The sequence below is a fragment of the Vespula pensylvanica genome, chromosome 7, assembly GCF_014466175.1.
Source record: "Vespula pensylvanica isolate Volc-1 chromosome 7, ASM1446617v1, whole genome shotgun sequence".
NCBI classification, from domain to species: Eukaryota; Metazoa; Arthropoda; class Insecta; order Hymenoptera; family Vespidae; genus Vespula; species Vespula pensylvanica.
Genome location: NC_057691.1, coordinates 2,195,640 through 2,218,266, shown reverse-complemented (window position 1 = coordinate 2,218,266; position 22,627 = coordinate 2,195,640). Strand labels below are relative to the sequence as shown.

The 22,627-nt window shown below is 34.6% G+C and overlaps 1 protein-coding gene across 14 annotated transcripts in view; it reads left to right on the top strand.

Moving 5' to 3' along the window:
- Window positions 1-22,627, top strand: part of LOC122630744 (cAMP-specific 3',5'-cyclic phosphodiesterase, isoforms N/G) — a 315,403-nt gene that overhangs the window by 205,037 nt on the left and 87,739 nt on the right. For 2 of the 14 annotated variants that reach the window (XM_043815571.1, XM_043815570.1), the window contains exon 1: window positions 6,157-7,327. The exons of 8 other annotated variants lie outside the window; for them this stretch is intronic. In XM_043815571.1, coding sequence (XP_043671506.1) covers window positions 6,219-7,327 — 1,109 coding nt within the window. In that variant the 5' untranslated portion in view covers window positions 6,157-6,218. Of the gene's footprint in view, window positions 1-6,156; window positions 7,328-18,278; window positions 18,543-22,627 lie in introns of those variants that run through there. 4 more of the 14 variants (XM_043815575.1, XM_043815573.1, XM_043815574.1 and 1 more) reach the window with 3 other exon arrangements.

The following is a 22,627-nucleotide window of genomic DNA, read 5'->3' as shown; positions in this document are numbered from 1 at the left end:
AATGGCACGCTCGTTATCTCGTTTCATTATGCAATCTTCAAATGTCAGCTTCGGTCTCACAAAACGACTAAAAAAGAAGAGAAAAAAGAAAGAAAAAAGAAAGAAAAGAATAGAGATGAAATGATATCGACTGTTGTAATTACATCGATGTTATTATTATACTGTAGCTCGAAGAGATCATTAAACGTAGTCTCTGATTAAAGTCGGTAAATTGCTGAAGTAGCGAATGCTTCTTTTCGTTTCACGTCCACGACATTCGTGGATTCACGATTTAATTCGTGGGATTTAACAGATTTCGCTGTTTTGAATGAAATTCTTCGTGTGCCGTAGAAATCGTTGAAAAAAAAAAAGAAGTAGAAAATGAAAATGAAAATGAAAAATAGCCCTCTTATGAGCTAAATGTATAAAAAAAAAAAAAAAAAAAAGGAAAGAAAAAAGGAAAATAAAAACGAGAAAAAGAATAAGAGGCACTCGTCATCTTTTTTACTCCACTTTTTATACGCGATAGCAGAAGTAACAACGCCAATAGCAACTTCGTTGTCTCGTTAACGTTCATTAAAATTCTCGGTACGTCCGTCTACGTTTAAACAGTATTTTTCATTAAAAACATCGAAACTCCTTTTGTTTAGAATATTCTACGGGATAATCGATGTATGAAGCACGTCTTCTTTTTTTTTTTTTTGTTGAAAAATTTTTTTCTCTCTCTTTCCCTTCTTCTCATTCGTTTGCCTTATTTTCTCTGCACATATATTGAAATCGACTCATGACATACTTTATTTTAGACTTCAAGGATAAATAGGAATGATTACTAACCTTCTTTTCTAAGTATCGTGGAATATGGAATATCGTTCGAACGCGATAACATTCATTTCTTTTTATTTATTTATTTATTTATTTGTTTATTCGTTTTTCTTTTATTTATTGAAATCATATATCCATCGAATATTTACGGCATTATTGCAACATTGGGAAAATGAAAGACATTCGTTTTGTAAAATTACCGCGATAATCATTTACCGTGAATAACGACGTGCTTATAAAAGCATTCATTTCACCCGAAGAAGGGAGTCATCTTATGGTTATGATACGTACGTCTCTTAATAAAGTACTTTATGGAGGAGTATTACTACGTCAGTATTTTATCACGAAATTAATAACTTACTCATATTTTCTATAGTTCCTTGTAGAGGATTTTACGTAGAGAGAATACTACTATTGGGATTGTATAAAATTATTATATGAATATATATATATATATATATTTGGAAATTATAAACTAAGAATAAAAATTCAAAGAAATTCTTATGGATTGAAGAAAGATAGAAGAATGAGTAGATAAAAAATGTCGATAGAAATTTGTAAAGTTTAGACATAGGAATGTAATCCAAAGACAGATCGTTTTGACATTAGGTAGGGTAATTGTTAAGGGTTAATTGATTCGAGTCCGTGAAGCGACGGGATCGTTTGACCTAGAACTTTAGTAATCTAGGTAAACCAGAGAGTAGATAGACAAGCTGCTGGTGTTCCGGTGGAATCGATGAAGCCATTAAATTATCTGGCATCCATTTAAACCGGAAGCAACGAACCCGAGAGAATCCTTCTATCGATAAGGTACGACCTCGCCATTTCGATCCTTTTCTTCGTGATTTCGATATATTAGATACATAGACGAATATATATATATATATACATATATACATATATACATATATACATGCATATTCATTTATTTATCTGTGTATGTATGTATCTATGTTTTCACATAACTTTATACGTAATTTATCTAAGTATGTAGTACGTATTAACTGTGTCTTTATCGTGTCGCACGTGTCCTTCCACTCAGGTGAACTCGATGAATCGTTCTCGTCGTCGTTGACCTCGGAGTCGATCGACCCTTATTCGCGAACTCTCTACTTACCTATCTACCTACCTACCTATCTACCTATCTATCTACCTACCGACCTACCTACCTACATACCTACCTACATACCTATCTACGACAACTACTTATTCACCTTAGTCGTTTTAACAAAGAAATCAGGGTAACGCGCCCCTGGATATTTAGGGTGTTTATCGTTAACACGAAATTTACTGAATACTCTTGTCTTATAACATTCGATAATCCGTCAACGTTTTAGATAAATATTTCAAATATTTCTAAAGGGGACATTCGCGTTTCCATAGACATAGCTAGCTATCTTTTATATTGAATATTTGATTTTAGGATGCGATTGCGTACGTTCCACTTGGATGACTCCGTTCGAACGAAAATACAATGTTAAATTGGCAATGTGAAATACAAGATAAATTAGCGTCAGGAACTTTTGCCAAAGCCTTAAAGTAGTTAAATCGGTAAAGGTCGTGGTCGATTCACGTCGACTTAGAGAAATTATTTGGCAAATTTTCTTGGCAAACTGGTATGGTCAGTTCTCTTGAAAAAAAAAGAAAGAAAAAAAAAAAGAAAAAAAAAAAGAAAAACAAAATAAAAAAGAAAAAGCAAGAAAGAAAAATGCGAGCCTCTCGTTAATTTAAGAAATTATACGTATAGTAATTCTATACGTACGTATACTCCTGTGATAATATCACTTGCCAGCAATACAAAATAACATATGCTCATTTTGTTTTGTTCGATGTCCTTACAATTTCTATGATGATCTAGATTCGATGTCGATCTAATCTTTACCATGTGTTTTTTTCTTTTTTTTTTTTTTTTGTTTTTCTTTTTCTTTTTACACGAACGAGAATTATCGCGATTTAATTCCACGCTTTCCACAAATATGCTCGTTATGAAAGAAATCGAAGCGATATTAGTATAATACGGCTCGACTTCACTAACTCTCTTTATACTTATAACTTGAAAGGATACTTAATAGGAAAGTACTTCTCACAGGGCATAAATTTAAAGGGTGTGTTGACTTTTTAAAAGGCATCTTGTTAAATCGATTAAACGGGCTTTTCGCGTCATGCTGAATCATGTTCACGTTGAACGTGAAGAAGAAGCTAGTTTCTGATGTATTCTTTCTTTTCCACTTTTTTTCTTTCTTTCTTTCTTTTTAAAGAAAAAGACTGAAGAAATTTTAAAACGAATGAATGTAGTCCTTCAAAGAGTCACGACATATAATTCTTTTTTCTTTTTTCTTTTTTCAAAACGTTAAAAAAAAATTATACTTGTTATTTGACAGAATATTGAAAGAATTGAAAAATAACGTGATCGTAATTTCGTTTTACAAAATTTAATTTAAAAAATTAAATTGTTTCGCATATCTATATTAAATAACGCATTAAAGTCGCATTAAAGTCGCATTAAATAGTAATTTATTGTTATTTCGTATATGCATTTAAAAATAAAATAGTATATGCATTTAAGGATTAAATCATAGAATTGTATATTTATGCCGCTCGTCGTACGATCCCATTTATTTTCGAATCGATACTGACATTTATTTTGAGTACGAGGTATAATAACACGTATGTATATATGTATGTATGTATGTATCTATCTATCTATCTATCTATCTATCTATCTATCTATCTATGTATGTATGTATGTATGTGTATTCTTGAACTTACAAAATAGTTTAAGTACGTTCTAACGAAAAAATGATATATATGTGTATATAAAGAAAAAAAGAAAAGATCGTAAATAAATACGTGTATGATCACGATGTAAGCAAGAGTAAGTCTCTTAGTATATCGTAGTATATCTCGTAGTATATACAAAATATAATGAAATTGAAAATACGTATTCCTTTGGGATATCGAAAACAATCGCAGTCAGTCGTCTAGCAGCTTTCCTTGAAGCAGGTAGTCTCAATCGAACAAATTCTTCTCTCGAACGATTTACATTTCTTCAAATTCGCTTCGAAAGATTTTACAGAAGCGATATCACTTTAAACTCTTTTAGATTTCAGATTCAATTGGATAGAAGAAGAAGAAGAAGAAGAAAGTTACATTACTTTTATAAATAATATTACATTAAAGTTACGTTTCATCGAGTTTTACTATATTATCGAAAACTCTCGTGAGATCTTGATTCGAATGAAAAATTTCATTTATTCTTGACACTCCGACTGTGTTGAGAGTTAACGTAGTGTAGTTGTGTCGCCATCAAAGTAGATTCACATAAGTTCGTAGAAGTGTCTCTTAGGAGCCATCCGTTCGTGTGGACGTTCAGTTTTTCTTAACTTTTTTTTTTTTTTTTTTTTTTTCACGAACTCGTCTGCTTTAAAACTTTCTTTTCTTTTTTTGTTTTATTTCTTTTATATCTTTTGGTTTGTAGAAATAAAATAGAAAAAGAATAAAATTATGTTGTATGTGTGAGACCATAAAACGTAGGAGGGCGTTCTCTCTGTCTGTCTCTCACTCTCTCTCACTCTCTCTTCCACTCTCTCTCTCTACTCGTTCTCATTGTTTTCATTGTTTCACGCGCTACCATTGTTACGAACGAACCCATTCGAATCTCACGTGAAAGAGATAACGTACATGAATCGTGGAATTACACGCTTGAATTATTACGTTCAATCGTTGAACTCGATTATATTTCATTCATACGCCTTTCTCTTGATTTATTTTTCAATCAGTTCGAAATTCGTGTTCTACGATGCTACGTGTGTGATTTTGATGGAGGGTGGAAGGGGGAGAGGAAGCGAAGATAAATAAAAAAGAAGAAAAAAAAATTATTACAAGGCGTTGTCGTAGATACGAACGCTGTCAAAATCAGCTGTAACGAATAACAATGTAAACGTAAACAATTTATTAAGCCATTAAGTTCAATTCTATCGAATTTTAGCGATTTTCTTCCGTAAGAAAATATTTCTTTTTCTTATTTTAGGGATAATAATTGACTCGTTACGTAATAGCTGCGAGAATTTGAACGAAGGTAGGTTTGGAAATGCGTAGAACGTTATTCTATCAGAATAGATTGAACTGTTGATAGACATGAACGATTAAAGTCGTTTTATGGGAGGAAGAAGTATCAGGATTGCCGTGTAACTTCGTAGAGTATTTTAAAAAGAGCTTCGTGTCAGTCACGCGATAACGTGATTCGAGGATACCGAGAGATATTTGAATTCGCCTTGAAACCGGAAACGAAAAGTCTATTTATTTCAGATGCGTGCGAAGGATAGGGACGATAGCGATAATTAAGGAAGGAAATAAAAAATGTGATTAAGAGGACCTCAAGCTTTTTTCTTATCTTGCGAATGAAAAACACGCGAGAAAATAGTATTTTCTTTTTTTATTTTTATTTTTCTTTTCTTTTTCTTCTTCTTTCATTTGCGAACAAAGAAGAGGATATTTTTTGTATATCGGATATTTTTTTAAACGTCTCGATCTCTCGAATATTCGACTCGATAGATCGCTGATAGATTTATTTATAATGGTTAATTAACGCGTGTACGATTAGAAATCTAAATTTTTAATTAGAAATTATTTCTTCTTGGAAAGAGCGTATACGTTAATTCGACGTTTGTTTGCCTTAGCTAATTCTTTATCATGAACAAGTTTACAGCTAAGAATCGCTAACCAAACAGAGAACGTTGAGTTTCAATGGATTACTTTTGTATGATTCAAACTTTCTTAAGAACAACATTCACTGAGATACCATGCAAAGTTAACCGTATAATAGTTTGCGAAGTAATTATACAAAGGCCGATACGTTCCTGTGATTCCAAGTGCTTCGACTCGTTGTTCGTATTCTTGAAACGGTCTGGTAAAGTATCCTTGACTTTCAGCTTCGTCATCGTCGTTGTCGTCGTCGTGTCGTCTCGATCGAGGATTTCGCAAGATGCGCTTTACAAAAAAACGGAAAGAGCAGTTCTGAATGATCGAGAAGGTGTGCAAATCGAAAAAGAGGAAACCAAATCCGATGAGTCTTCCGCGCAAAAAAAGAATCATCTAAATCGTCCGATGGTAAATGATTTTAATCGAAGAGATCAAAGCGAATGAAAGGAATTAATTGCCACGATGATTTTCTGACGAAAATCTGAGATTCCTCTTCAACCCTTTCAAATCTCTTTAAAACCGATTCTCTCTCATTGGCCTGAATCATTAACGTATCATATTGATCCGAACGATAGAGGATTTTCGAGAATTATTTTTGTGAATTAAGAGAGAGAGAAAAAGAGAGAGAGAGAGAGAGAGGGAAAGAGGGAGAGAGAAACAAAAACGAGAACAAAAACAGAGAGAAAGAAAGAAATAGAAAGAAAAATCTTATCGAGATGGAAGAGGATGACACAGAGGACATGCCGGTGACCTTGACCAATAAGTTAGTAAAGAAAAAAATAATATCAACGACGAGAAAGATAATAAATGCGCAGGAATATACGTCGGCTAGAACATTTTCCGGTGGTCAGATAACTATTCGTAGGCAAGACTCAGCCGATGAATCCGACACGATGGAATACGCTTCCGAGAACGAGGTCGAGAATATACCTAAGGACGAGGAGTGTTCCGAGCCACTTGTGATCGATGAGAAAGGGAATAGGATATCCGGAATAGACAGACACTCCGTGGATATTCCTGAGGAAGCCGAGTCACTTTTGATGGGTCGTCAAAAGACGAGTCATCATTTTTCATCGACGACGATTTGTGTTAACGAGGAGGACATGACACATAACACTAGTAGTAGATACTCCGGTTCGAGGCTGGGCCTTTTCATGAGCAAACGAAGTCCACAATCCAGTTCGAGTCAAGAGGATTACGAGCCTGAAGTGAAAAGTTTGTCTAGATTGCAAAGACAGCATCACCATTTGCAACAACCACAACAACAACAACAACAACAACAACAACATCTTTTAACAGCCGGTAGTAGTAGTAGTGGCCAAGTAACAGCAAGATCAATGGAAAGCTTACGTTCCTCGAAAAACTTTCTCAGTGCCGACGATCGTTACAGCGACGAACGAAAGTCCTTAGAATCTTTGTCCTCCTCATCGGAAACTCATCTGACAACTTCGAAAAGTCACTATCGCAGTTTCTTGACGTCGTCGAGCAAAGACGTGCGTAGGATCGTCACTCAGGTCGAGTCTAAGAGCAGCGAAAATCTTCATCGCGAGGAAAGCTTGAACGCTGAGGTCCGTCGTGGTCTTTTCGCGAATACCGGACTCGAAAGAAAATTACCTCAACATTTAAGCCTTCCACCACCGTCTAACGTCTTCTCCTTGACAAGCCCGGGTGGCAGCGATCGAAAGATCACTATACTTAGTCCTCATTCGCCTATAAACTCAACGGAATTTCAATTCTCTACGCAGACTTTGAAGAGCAGGAGGAAGAAGGCCATCGTCTTGCCTAGGTTGGTGTTGCCTCGAAGCGAATCCGAAGTCTTTTTAGAGTGAGTAGTCGATTGTCGATGACTTTTAGCCTCCCTGGTCGTTGCCCCGTTGGCCATGTGTCCTCGTCGAAGCGATTTGTAAGTTCACTGGGTCTAACTCTTAGCTTTGTTTTTTTTTTTTTTTTTTTATATATATATTATATCGAATATCTACGAAAGTAGATACGGCACATTGCTTCTCGAGTCTTTGGTTCTTAGCACGCTGATTTAAAGCAAAACTTCGATCGATTGCTTTTCACGTAATAATATGTCGTAGCTTTTTAACTCGTTGAAATCATTAGAGTTTTTATAACTCGTCAAATAATGCATGCGCTTTATCATTAGCTTTTATAATATCTAATATATTAGATAATATATATATATAATGTGATATAGTTGAGAATTTATCCAGATAAACTGATCGTCTTAATCTTTCTGTAATATTGTATTTGCTTCAGCTTTATACAATATAGTCTTTCTAAAAATAATACATTATGATCCCGTATTACGGATAATAGAATCGGTGAACAGCTGCTTCGTATAGACGATGGTATCATGTTGTCCTGTATATTTACTACCATGATTGAGAGAGACAGAGAGAAAGTTTATTGTTATTTTCAATAATGGAAAGAGAATTATAGAGAGACAGAGAGAGAGAGAGAGAGAGAGAGGTGTATTTACTCGTAATGGCTATTACTAAGCATGCGTGTAACAGGAACTGTAACCACATTGCACCAGGCAACATCTGTTCTAATACTATTGTCTAAAGAAATGTTGCTCATTTGCTTGGCTATTATTTAGAATTAATTTCATTTCAATTTAGATGGTACCCATAAGCGAATATTTCGAATTTTTCTCGTACTATTAGATTATTCGCGAAAGAGCTTTTTCCTCGATGGGGAAAAAAGAATAATTCCCCTGAGGATTTATTAATTCCGTCTTTTATTTTCTTTTTCTTTCTTTCTTTTGCGATAGGCTAAAACCAAATTGAATTTTTTCACGTCGAACTAGTTTCGATGTCGGGGAACGAGTAAAATATATAAAGACACGTTTTAACATTGCAATAAAAGATCGATCCAATTTCGATCTCGTTCATTGTTCATCGAATTGTAATTTTTCGTTCTGCGTTCCGATTGTATTTGATTTGTTTAAAATCCACTTTTGTCGTTTATCGCGAAAAAGTCTAAAGTTTCGTCGAATCACTCGCAGAAACACAATTCGATTTTCGATCGGTTAATTTTTTCGAGAATGATTCGTGTGATTTCAGGTTTCATTTCGAACTCAATGGCCTGATCAGTTTAATCCGTTTTTTTTTCTTCTTTTTTTTTTTGATTTCTTTTTCCGCTTGTTAAATATCACTCGCATATAGAGGAAGCTATGCGTATTTTATTCGACAAAGGGAATATTCAATTTCGACTGACTTTTCAAATCGGAGAGCGACACTTTTTTCTCTTTTTATTTCATTCCTTTTTTTTTCTTTTTTTTTCTTTCTTTCTTGCTTCTCACGAATTCATGGTTTACTAGAAAAGGGAAAAGATTAACTCTAATTAACTTGGAATTTCGCAATTGTTCACCAGGTCTTGCTAGAATATAGTTACATATAGTTACATCACATGCATATATATATATATATATACGTATATGTTTGATATTAATTAAAAGTTTCTTTTGTGAATGTCCCATTCAAGTACAATATGAAATCTTATTTAATTTATGTTCCATTTTTATAATCTTTCGACCAACGATGACGAAACGACTATAATACATACATACATACATATATACATATATATACGTATATATATATATATATATGTTTTGTCTTTTATTCTTAAATTAATAAAATATTTCTCGCAATGAAACGACGTCGCACGAAATTTTGTGATTGTATAAGCGAGAGAATTAACTTACAATGGTAATGGTAAAGAACGAAGGAAGGTTATAATAAAAATCAACGTGATCAAGAAAGAATGGTAGAAAGGATAGAGAAAAGATGTTGAGCAAAAAGCTTTCTTCTCTCTTGAGTATACATCTTTCCTTCTTCATCTCTCTATCTTTATCGATATCTCTCTCCATCTCTTTCATTCACTTTACTAAGATATATTTCTCGGGTCATAAAAGTGTTGCAACGAAGGAAAACAGAAGAAATGATTTTAAAAGGGAGTACTTCAATGATGAACGTATGCCTATCCTAAGTTTATATCTTCGACAATATAATACATATATATATATATATATATATATATATATACGTACATACATACGTACATATGTATTTATTTTCTACGTTCTTTAAAGTAAACTTTCAACTCGTTTCAAGTGCAGCTTTTATTTTTATTACTTTTATTTCTTCTTTTTCTTCTTCTTCTTGTTCCTCTACTTTTTTCCTTCGTTTTAATTTTCTCGAAGTATATAATGAAAATAGATTCTCCTAAATTCTCCTAAATTCGAGGACTCGTACACGCGTTAATTCCACCATCTATATTTCACTATCCTGAAACTCGGCATCTTTAAATGGCATTATACTCGCATGCTCGTAATTATATCCAAATGTAATCTTTAACACCAAAGTCAGTTTAATAATTAACGTTTTAAATTTCCTTCACGTACTTACGTGTTTGCTTCGCGTGGCCGGAAGCCATAGCGAGTACGTTGTTTCTCCATTTCGCCTTGACCTACATTACGATTTTCGATCTTGTCTGTTTGAATTCGAAATCACGGAAAATGATCTGGAATGATGATCATTATGTACATGCAAAAAATTAATCTTTCGTTATCGATGATATTCGATATTCCAGCGGATATATTTTTCTATAAAGAGTCATCTTCAAAATTAAACAACAAAAATTAAAAAACAAAAATTTTAAAAATAAAGAACATAAAGAACATAATTAAAAAAAAAAAAAAAAGAAAAAGAAAAAGAATCTCTTATCTCCGTGAGAAATCGCGCTTAAATATATATTCTCTCGTAAAATAAATCGCCGTAATAAGTTTTTCTCGCATTAAATCATTTTATAAATGTCTTCTTTATGATACGATTCATTCTCTACGTATAATGCGCATATGTGTGTGAGTGTCTGTGTGTGTTTTTAAGTGTGTATGATGTGTAAGAGAATGGAAAACGTGTCGGCTTGATTTTTCCACCCGCTTCGTTAGCCGTATTTCGAATCGAGCCCGTTCTGACGTCATTGTTAAAGCGCCGTTTCGCGTATTCACACATGCGAACGTAAACGCGCATGCGCTTATACTTTTAATCTCGTTTATAGTGATTTAATGATTTAATCCTTTGAGTGATGAATTTTTACGGTCAACTGCGTTTAACTTTCCAGAGAGTTTTAGAAGTTTTAGTTACTTTTATAAATAACTGAAAAGTTATATTAGGTAGATTAAAAATTTAAATAATTAAGGTACCATTATCTTTTGCCGGTGTCAAATTTTCGAACGTTTTATAACATGCTGCCTAAATTACGACATTTCGAAACCCTTCCGAATATTTTGTAATGTCTATTGTTAATATATTATATCTGTCTGTGTGTGTGTGTTTAGTAAGAACGATGAGACGTTCGTTCATTATTTGACCTTTTTTGATCAAAGGCTTCTATTAGTTTCTCTTCGCTTTGTAAAGTTTCTCATCCTTTGATACGTTTCGCGACGAAAGCGTTATTCATATCGAAGAAATATCTTACTCTCCGTCTAGTCCTTGTTCTCTCGTTCCTTCTTTTAATTCATCAAAACGTGTAATTGAGCATCCATATTTAAAAACTTTATCATTCCCAATTTGAAATCGAACTATATATATAGATATATAAATTTTTAATATACCGATGACGTTATTGCTTTCGTTCAGTACGTCGATGATATGAGCTTACATCATATTTATTTCGAATCGTACGGTTTTTATAGTTTTGCAATTTTTATAAACGAACAATTATTTTTGTGTCACGTGTAATACAAGTTAGAAGTAGCAATTAATGTTTCTTCTCTCATTCTTTCTCCGTCTGTTCTTTTTTTTTTCTTTTTCTTTTTAATCTCTATCTCATCGAAACGATAAAATGAAATCTCTTTTTCGTGAAACATTAGCTCTTAGCCAATCTTGAAGTTTGATCGATCGCTCGTCATGTTCGCGGTTAATTTCGTAAATCGGAACACGAAAGCTGTAGGAAGGTTAGAATTATTCGCTAAGTTCCTTCCATGGTTCTAGCTTAACGAGTAGATGTATAATATTTAATCGAAGGATTAACAAGCGTTAACATGCTATCCTTCGATTACGTACTTTGATATTCGATATTTTATCAAAGATCGTTTCTCATCCTTCATTAACATGCTATTCGAATAATTTCTATGCGAATTAGTTTATATACGATTTTGCTACTCTCTTTCTCTCTCTCTCTCTCTCTCTCTCTCTCTCTCTCTCTTTCTCTCTTTCTCTCCATCTCTGCTTTCGAGATATTATATCACTTGGTCGTGTGCCAAAGCGGAAAGCATTCCTGGAGGATGGACTTTGACAAATGTTACACAGCGGCACGCTTAAAGGTTTATTAATAATACGTTGCACTGCTATTAACAAGCATCAAAGTTTTACTTTTATAACTTTCAGTAAGTCTAGGGTTTATTTCTTTCTTTATTTCTATTTCCGAGATTTATTTCCTCTCATTTTATTTTATTCCTTTTATATCTTTCATTCTCGAACTTTATAAACGAATTTTATATAGCGAAACAGTAAATCGAAAAGTCCTCGTCAGCCAGCCAAAATCGTACATAAAGAGAAAGATAGATAGATAGATAGATAGATAGATAGATAGAGAGAGAGAAAGAGAGAGGGGAAGAACGCAAAATGATTAATAGGCGACGTGTACTAGGGTGTTCCAATGACATTTAGCCGCGAGAGAAATTCGAGTATCAAGAAGAGAAATTATTTTTCATCGTCTACGTTACATATGGTGTCTCCTTTTTCGTCATTTTTCTTCATTTCTTTTTCCGTACTTTTATAAATGCCTCTAGGGATAGAGACTTTGAAAAAGGAATGGTCTGTTGGAACATCTGGAAACGGACCAAAAGAAGAATGGGGGAAAGGTAATTGTCATTGGTACTGACGATTTGAAAAAAAAAAAAAAAAAAAAAAAGAAAAGATGGAAGAAGAACATTCGTAGTAAAAATCCTCTTGGGTGTCTTACAAAGTGGATATATTTTGTCTCCGTTGTACGTGATTGAAAGTACTATTTGAGGTTTCATTTGACAAGAACAATTGCAATTTTCGTGAGAATAGTTGTTTTAGTATGTAGATATTTATCGGGTTATTATGTGTCACGTAAAATTCTTGTGGTTACGCGATGAAAGTTTATATAGAAAATTTATATTGAACTTATACTACATTTTAGAGAAATATATATATATATATATATATATATATTATATTATAAAACTTTCTTTACATCGTAAACTCGTATGCACTTTCAAAAACATGCTTTATCAATTGCACGTGCCCGCACAGACAGAAATTCATCATTTTCGATATGAATAAGCATGATTTCGGCCACGCGTGTTTCGTACAGTTTAATGATTGAAAATCAAATATTTTTAAGAAGTTCGATTCAACAAAAAAGAAAGAAAGAAAGAGAGAAAGAAGATTCAGTTTGAATTAGAATGATTCTTTTTTCATTACTTCGTAATACCATTGCTAGTCAATCACAAGTGCGTACTCGACAAACGTAAGGAAATAAGAATAGTAACAAAAATAATCGATATTCGCGGTATATTTTTGGTGTAGAAAGAAACTTTGATGAGGTTCCATTATTCAGAGACGTATATGTAAGTAAGTGTATAAGTTTATACATTTGGACTTGTTTCGATGATTCAGACAGCTCGCAGATACAGGTGTATATCGAATAACTTTCGTAATTTGTTCACGTTCAATACACTCTGCCAATATTTAACGAAACGATATATATATATATATATATATATATATATATATATTTAATGAGAATGATTATAAAAAAAATATGTACGAGTTTTATTTGATATTTAAAACTCGGACGAATTCCTGAAAGGCATTCGCTTACATTCGTGCGAATAGATATTTTTGTTTTTAATTTCAACGATATATTGCGATATATTTCATGCATATTTACTAGAAATAAAGTCAAGTATATTTTCTGTATCTTCGATTAAGAGATACTTCGTGGTACTACTTTCTAAGATATACTTACAGTCAAATTATTGTTTATTTAAGCGACTTTTTGGTTTTCTTAAGCATTACTAAATAATAAACAAGTTTCTTTGATCTTTCTAAGAGATTTTCGTTGAAACGAATATTATGATAAAACTATTTCGTGGCGAAAAATTCAGTCGGATTATTTGTATACACGTTTGCAATTAGTTTTCAGCACGGATTAGCCGCAGTATTAATTGATGCATGATCACGAGGCAATAAGTAAAAACAGGGTCAAATTGACGCGGTCTGCAAATGTGAACCGTCCTTGTTGGTAGGCAAACTTATTACCAATTATATTAGAGAAAGTTTATGCAACCGGAGGGTCTATTCAACGGTTATTAGTTCGCAGTACAACATTTCTGAACTCTAGTCAATGCATAACTTTCCTGTAAAGTCTCCGCGAGAAATCATAAATTATAAAATACTATGTAAATTTATTTTTATTCATTCAGAAAATTGTACACTTAAGTAAGACTTTATAACTCTATCTACTATCTAAATACTATTTCTTTTTTTCTTCATTTCAATCGATGTAATATGATTTTGCTTTTTCGTTCTTTAAAAAAAAGAATAAAATAGGGAAAAAATCGACGATTGTTATTGCTATTGCAAAACTTGTTTTTTTTTTTTGCGAAAAAAAAAATATATAATTGCATAGTAGACAGCCCTGTTTGAAGAAAACGCAACTTTTTAATATACTGTGCATTCTGACGATGGTAAGTACAATGCGAGAGTACTGCCTTATCGACGTCAAAACATTAATTTACCGACAATCGCTACATCGAATTAAAGAAAGGAATGAAATTGTGGTCGGTCGGTAATACAGAAAGTTATATGATCGTTGTCTGATAACAAAACACACGATACGGTCTTATTATAAGCTTAAAATTAATGCGTACAATTTGTTCGAATGCTTTTTTATTTGTTCTTCCCTTTCTTTTTTCTTGTTTTACATAGATTAATAAGAATAATGCATAAATATTACCTGGCATTATTTATTAAAAAAAATTGAAGTTTCAGTTTTACAATTATGCATGAGAAAAATTCATGAACAAAAACAAAAATTAAAGAAAAAAAAAAAAGGAAAGGAAAGTAATTTTAAATAAGAAAGCTTGACCTTTTTTTTAATCCATCTGTGCGTAAGAAAAAGTTGTAAGAGTGTTGTAAGAGTGTTGTTAGAGTGTTGTAAGTAAGATAACGAAAAAGAGGCTAAACGAAAGGGCTATTACGAAAGCTTCTTTCGGGAATCGCATTTAAATTTAGATGGCCATGGAGAAAATGAAAAACGGAGGCAAAAGCGGGGATTCAATTTAAAGTAGTAGGTAACAGTGACATGTCAGGCAAAAAGTTTTAATGCGGCGGTAACAAGATGCAAAAGTGAGTGGGACAGAGAAGGATAGAGATAGATAGAGAGAGAGAGAGAGGGGGGGGGGGGGGAAGTTAAGTTTGCACTTGCGAACGTTACTGCGAACGATCTCGTTAAAAAAAATTATTTCTACGAAGAAAATAATCCGTGATCTAGTCTTGAAACTTTTCAGGTGTCTCAGGTTTAATATATAATATTTATCACGAATTTGCGCGCGTAAAAAAGATAAAAAAGAAGAAAAAACAAGAAAAGAAAAGAAAAGAAAAGAAAAAGAAAAGAAAGTATAACGAGGTTCACGCAGATAAAAATGGCTCTGATATAAGATAAAAACTTAACTCTAACATCGATTCTGAATTGAGAGCGTTCTCATTCGGATTCGCTGGACCAGATCTCTCGGTTATTGATTTTACTTCGAAGATACAACGCTCTGGCAGCTTCGATCGCTTTTACTACGCCGATGGAAGCAATAACGACTTCCCTCTCTCTCTCTCTCTCTCTCCCCCCCCTCTCTCTCTCCCCCACCCTCTCTCTTCCTCCGTCTCTTTTTTTTATATCTATTCCAAGAAATTCAGTACCAAATGAAAGAAAGGACCAAGCTTCGACGCGTTGCAAACCGGAAGGAAGGAAATTCGCGCGGAGTACGTTGCCCTTCGAGCCCGCCATTGATTTTAGAGAAACCGTGGGTGTGTCGAGCACGTGGTTCCGCATCTCATAGACAAGAGAGAGAGAGAGAGAAACAGACGGAGAAAGAGAGGGAGAGAGAGAGGGAGCGAGCATGAGAAACAGAGAGAATAAGAAATATAGGGAGCGATTGTGCATGTGTGTATAAGAGTGAGTGAGAGAGAGAGAGAGAGAGAGAGAGAGAGAGAGAGAGAGAGAGAAAGGAAAAGAAAGGACAGAGAAAGAGCGATGACATTGGCCGATTACAATGTTCTCAAATAAAACAGATAAATTCTTTTTTTTTTCCTTTCTCCATTCTCATAAGAATTTTTCTTCGATATCTCGAAAATAACTTTCTCAAAAGTGATCTCAACTCGTGATTTTCTAATCAAACTGTATAATTTCTCGTTCCTCTCCTTTCATAATTGTCGACTCGTTGAGCTCCTCTCCGAGCTCGTCCCTTGGATTTAAATACTCAATTTTCGTGAATTTTAAGATGCAAGAGCCAGCCTCTATTCCTTTACTCTTTCACGCTTTTGAAATAAGAGAAGATCGTGAAATCGTTTGACTATTCATTCGGTATATTATTCGACAAACCTTAACGTTTCTCGTATCGTACGAATATGCTATTTCGTGTCTCTTTGGATTTCTTCTTTCTGTCATACCCTCCTTAACTCTTTTCAATGATTCTAAAGCAACCCTCTGCGCGCTTCTGACTTCGTCGTTTTCGGCGCCGAAGTCGACGAAGGAGGCGCTACCGTCGATGGAGCCACGAGAAAACTTTCTCTCTCTCTCTCTCTCTCTCTCTCATTTTCTCTCTCTCATTTTCTCTCTCTCTATCTCTCTCTAAGTCTCTTTTTCGCTCTTATTCTTTATCTTTCTCACTTTTTCTTTCATGCTGTCTCTCTCTCTCCTTCTCTCTCTTTCTCTCTCTCTTTCTCTCTCTCACTCACTTATTCACTCACTCACTCTATCTTTCTGTTTTTCTCTCTCTCTCTCTCTCTTTCTCACTATCTCACTCTCTCTGTCTTTCTATCTCTCTCTCTCTCTCTCTTCTTCGTTCTCTCCAGTCTTCCGCGACCTTTCCTTCCGTACACGTCGCTCTCTTATCGCGAAGTGAGGGTGTACAAACAACAAAGGATCGAATTAATTGACGAATTCTTCTCCCTTTTTTCTCTACGTATGTGTATATATATATATATATATATAAAAGTATGTCTGTGAGAGGGAAAGAGAAAGAGAGAGTATGCGTATAAATAATTACGTGTCAGTGAATCTTTAATCAGTGTGTCTGTTTGTCTATCTTCTTAAGAGTTCGCGAAAAGATTCGTGTAAGAGGATTGATTTCAAAATAAAACAAAAAGAAAAAGAAGAAAAGAATAGAAAAGAGAAATGACAGGAAGGAAAAAGATAACTTTAAGAAGCTGCTGGATCATCCACGTGTCTTCGAAGTTGGATCGTTAACTGTTCTCGTATTATTTGATAAGAATTCTCTCTCTCTCTCTCTCTCTTTCTCTCTTTCTTTCTCTCTCTCCCTCATTTTCTCTCTCTTTCTCTCTCTTTCTCTCCACATTATTTTATATATTCACAATGAGTTCGGTCGAAATCGTAGATAAAGGGACATCAGAATTACGTCACGTGCGTTTTCGTTGATCGTATCGGCCGTTTTTATATCTCTCTATACGTGTGTGTGTGTGCGCGCACGCCTCGCTCTCTCTCTATATATATACATATATATATATATTAATATACATATACACTCAAGCATATATATATATATATCGATGTATGTCTATATACGCGTGCGCGTGCGTGCACTCGGTCTTGTCAGAAACTCGTGTGCGTTACATTTCGCGAGACCGTTGGCGGTGTTAGAGAACGTCAGGTGAAAGCGAACGCGTGTCTCTCGTGGAAAATCGAGAAAATTCCTAAGAGATGTGGGAACACGCGGAAAGTGTTGTTATTTTGAAAAGAAAATGGACCAACAGCATCCTTATCGTCCCGGTTGAACTCACCGTAGAAGCGTACGAGAGGATTTCGCGAGAGATACTCTTCGAGGAGTCGAAACGTGACGCGCCTCTAACCAGTCGCGAAGAGAATCGATTCTCGTGAGAAAGCTGATGAAGTGAGAGTGAGAGAGAGAGAGAGAGAGAGAGAGAGAGAGAGAGAGCATCTTTTCGTCTTCGAAGGACGGGCTATGTTCGGGATGTTCTCGCGCGAGAAAATCTTCGTTGGTTGTCGTCGTCGGTCGAAGCTTGTTGAAGAAGCTAAGACGTTAAATCGTAGTGGCTGCATCGTTGGCACTTCTTTCAAGAAAAGACGACCTTTCTCGTGTCTACTTCGACAGTGAAAAAAACCTCCTGGAACTTACGACTTCTCATCTCTTTTTTTTTTCTTTTTCTTTCTTCTTAAAAAGAAAGAAATATAAAACGTACACGCACACACAAACATATATATATTTATAAATATATATAAAGAGAGAGAAAAAGAGAGAGAGAGAGAGGGAGGGAAAAAAAGAACGAAAGAAAAGGATTAGAAAAATTGATTTCAAAAGAAAGAGAAAGGATTCGATTTGAGATACATAGTGCAGTCTTTTTTTTTCTTGTCGGAGAGAGAAAGAATAAAAAACAGAGAGAGAGAGAGAGAAACAGAGAGACAGAAAGAGAGAGAGAAAGAGAGAGAGAGAGAGAGAGAGAGAGAGAGAGAGAGAGAGAGAGAGAGAAAAGTACATAATAAACGTCAAAAGTTTGAAAGCAATGGCTCGACGTATAAAGGCACGTTCGCGAACGATGGAGAAACCATCGAAGATTCCTCGTCGAGAACAGAGACGAAGAAAGTGGTGTTCACTTTGACGTTCTCACGAGCGAAAACGCTTGGAAAGTTTGATGAAGGGTATCGGGGAAATTCAAGATGGGACAAGATTGGTGCGCCCGTAGGCGAAAACGTTCGAGCAGCGGATGCTGCCCTTGCGGACCACGTGTTCATCCCTCGAATAGGTTAGTGAGACGATGGGTGTAAGAATCTATTCTTTCCTTTCACTCGTCTTTTTGTTCTTCTATTATTATTTTTTCTTTTTTTTTTTTTGGTTCTTCTTCGTTCTCTTTTTCTTCTGTTTTTTTTTTGTTTCTTGTTTCTTCTTTGTTTTTATTTTTTCTTTTTTTTTTTTTTCTTTTTCTTGGGAGGAGAAGGCGGGATATCAGGGGAGATATGAAAATGTTGAGCTATTACGAGATCAAGTATAAAATACGAAGGAAGAAAATTCGAATAGTTATTATATTAATAGAGAACATCGGATGAATTTTATTCTACGCGTTGGTTTTTTTTTTGTTTTTTTTTTCTTTTTTTTTTAATCTAGAAAGGGAGATAAACGAATGAAACAGGATTGTTACGGAAAGTGTATCGTTTTCATCGACCTTATCTTCGTTTTAACGTTAATACATTTTACACGATTTCTTTTCCATGATAATTAGGTCGCGCGAGCACGAAAAGGTTAATCGATAGAGATTCGTCTCACGACGTTAACGGGTTACCTATTCCTTAAGCTATATTCTCGTAACGTGGAAGATTTTCAGTAGGAATAATTTTGCGAAAGGAAATGATTCTCTTCAATTCCTATAGTCCATTGCTTTTTTTCTTTTCTTTTCTTTCTTTTTTTTTTTTTCTTTTACGCGTTTAAGTAAGTTTTCATTCTATCGAAAATTTATAGTAAATTCTTCTTTCTAAAAGTATCTTTGAATAATGTTCGCGTGACATTATTCATTGTATCTCTCGTTGCGCTTACAAAGCAATAATTTCTTCACCCGATAGGATCTCCCTGAAAGTTGTGTGTTATCTGGCCGTTGCGATATACGGAAAAAGAATCGATAAATATTCAACGAGGGAAAAGGCAAAGAAATGAAGAAAGAAAGAGAGAGAGAGAGAGAGAGAGAGAGAGAGAGAGAGAGAGAGAGAGAGGAAGAAAGATTCTCGTGGTATTTTCAAGAGGTCAACGCGTGAAAAGAAAGGCAAAAAAATCTTCATCGCGTAAACGATAAAGCGTTTTATTTATGAAATAAATTAAATTCGAAAGAAAAAAAAATATATATATATAAATATGTATACTAGTTGGAGTATCTAAAGAAAGAGAAGGTAATAACAAAAGGAATAAAAAGCAAGACAAAAAGAAAAAAGAATTCATTTATTTCGATATAATAATTTATTCAATATATTAGTAACATACATATCTACAGGCATTTCTTTCGCCTCAATTCGTTTATTGTTCTTCCATTAATTAAATTATTCCAGCTTAATTGCATATTCTTCGTTACGGGAAAGGACAGAAATGCACCGCGAGGCACATCGCGCATAGCAACGTTGTTCCTGTTTCCCTGGAAACATCTTTCTTTCTCTCTCTCTCTCTCTCTCTCTCTCTCTCTCTCTCTCCCTCCCTCTCTCTCTTTCTCTTTTTTCCCTCTTCTGTCTCTCTTGTACAGAGAGATGTATTTACGCACACGCAATACGCTTTTCAATTTACTGCCAAACGTAGTCCGATTCGGATCGAGTGAAATAGAATTAAATTATTTCGATGGAAAAGAGAAAGAGGATAAAGGAAAAAAAGAATCGCAGTCCGTTTATATTCCAATTTACGAACGTAGTTCGATGATTTAGAGAGAAAAAAAAAGAGAGAAAGAGAGAGAGAGACAGAGACACGAAAGAGAGAAAATTGCGAACGGAATATTCTTTTAGTCAAATAATCGAACGAAAAATATTTTTTATTTATCGTACCTAGTCCTTTCAACGAGTCATTTTTCAACCGAATATAACTACGATGTCGTCGAGTGAATGTTATAAAAAAAAAACATTTCGTATATTATATGCATATATGCACATGTACGTAGATACACACACACACACACACACACACACACACACACACACACGATATCCAGTATATATTTTCGCACGTGTATCTACGTACATACACACGCATACACGTACATATATCCATTGTCAGTCACTATCATCCAAACTAAGATTCCTTACAAACGGATATATTTTCAGGTCTCATAAGAAAAGTTCATATAGTCGATAATCCATCGTCACGTTAGGGTATCGTATTAGTAAAGAATTTAAAATAGCAAAAGATATATACTGACGAATGGAGCATGTGACGCAAGGAAACGGTTGCTCGGCAACGAAAAATTCATAAATATGTGAAGAACTCATTCGGAACTCATTCTCTTTCTCTTTGTCTGTCTGTCTCTCTCCCTCTCTCTCTCTCTTTCTTTCTTTCTTTCTTTTTCTCTTTATCTCTCATGGCAATCTTGCTTTGGAAAAATTTTTCTCTCAAATATTTCCATAAGAGAACACCATTATATTGACTCTATCGAATACGATGTTAACTCAATGAGGTAACCATTTCTCTAGGTCGCTTCTCTTTTTAATTTCTCTTCGATTCACGAAAGTAATGTTAATAGCGTAGTAATAGTGATAATAGTAGTAGTTATATTAACAATAGTGGTAGTAGTAGTAGTAGTAGTGTAGTAGTAATAGTAATGATAGTAGTAGTAACAGTAGCAGTAGTAATAATAGTAAGAACAGGTGTCGACGTTCAAGTTTTAAGTAGTACGAGTCAATCATAACTTGAATGTTCGAATCAAGAAACGAATGTGAAAAGGAAAACTTATCTCACTTATCTCTTGTTATTCTTATTCTTATTCTTATTCTTATTCTTATCATTGTTATTATTATTATTATTATTATTATTTATAAGTGATATTCTTTTCTTATTTCTTCTTATTTTGTTTTTTTTTCACCAGATCATATCGATTAAACGAAATCTCGTAAAATCTCGTTTAGGTTAACGATAACGATCTCATTATTCTAACCACTTTCCGTTTCGTCTTCGTTTCATAGCAGAGTGTCGAAAAGAAAAAGCGTGACATTGGAGTTAAGTGAATTCTGTTGAGAAGGAAGGACAGAGAAAGAGAGAGAGAGAGAGAGAGAGAGAGAGAGAGAGAGAGAGAGGGGGATGAGGACGGGGGTCAAAAAAGCACGACCTAACTTTCTCTAAATGTTAACAGCGCCATTTATAGTGGGTCACGTCACGCGTAACGTTGAACATGCAAAGCGCAGGAATTTTGCGAACACGCGAAATAGTTACCGGCTCGTTCGCGTTTCTTACTCTTTCTCTCTCTCTCTCTCTCTCTCTCTCTCTCTATCTCTCTCTTTCTCTCTCCTTTTCTGTGTATACGTATACAATATATATGCATATATGCAGAAAGACTAAAACGCGTTACATTCTTGCGAGCTAGATTTAATTCGTCCGTAACTTTCTTACGCAAATTTCGCGATTGAAGGCGAGAATTTAGGTCGTCTTTGATCTTACCTTCAATAGATTTTGTTAAAGGGAATAGAAGGGATGAATTTCGAAGAAATTTGCCTCGTCTATCTTCTTGGAAAATTTACTCTCTTTTTCTTGTCTCTCTATTTTCTTTTTTCTTCTCCTTTTTCTTTCTCTTTGAAAAAAAAAAAAAAAAAGAAAAAGAAAAGAAAAGAAAAGAAATGTATGCAGACACGGTGAGAGAAAAAGAAAGAGAAAAAGAGAGAGGAAGAGAAAGAGAGAGGAAGAGAAAGAGAGAGAAAATTAGATTAGATATGGAAAGGATCTTTTTTTTTCTTTTTTCTTTCTTTCTTTTTTCACTTTTGATATTTTCAATCGTCCAATCCTCTCTCTCTCTCTCTCTCTCTCTCTCTCTCTCTCTCTCTCTCTCTCTCTCTCTCTCTCTCTCTCTCTCTCTCTCTCTCTCTCTCTCTCTCTCTCTCTCTCTCTCGTAAAGCTTTCGATGAAAATTTCATTCCACTTATTATTTCTACGTAGCCTTCCGTTCGAGTCGCGTGTATGGCGCACGGCCAGCACCTTATCTGTTAGCTTTAGCTCGTATCTACGAGGAGCCAGGGATGGTCTGGAAACTATCGAGCTTCTTCTGACATCGTTCGAAAATGTGCGTCGTTGACCGTGGGCGAGCAAATTCTTCCTGCACTTTCCTGCATTTTCGTTTCCGTTCTCTCTCTCTCTCTCTCTCTCTCTCTCTCTCTCTCT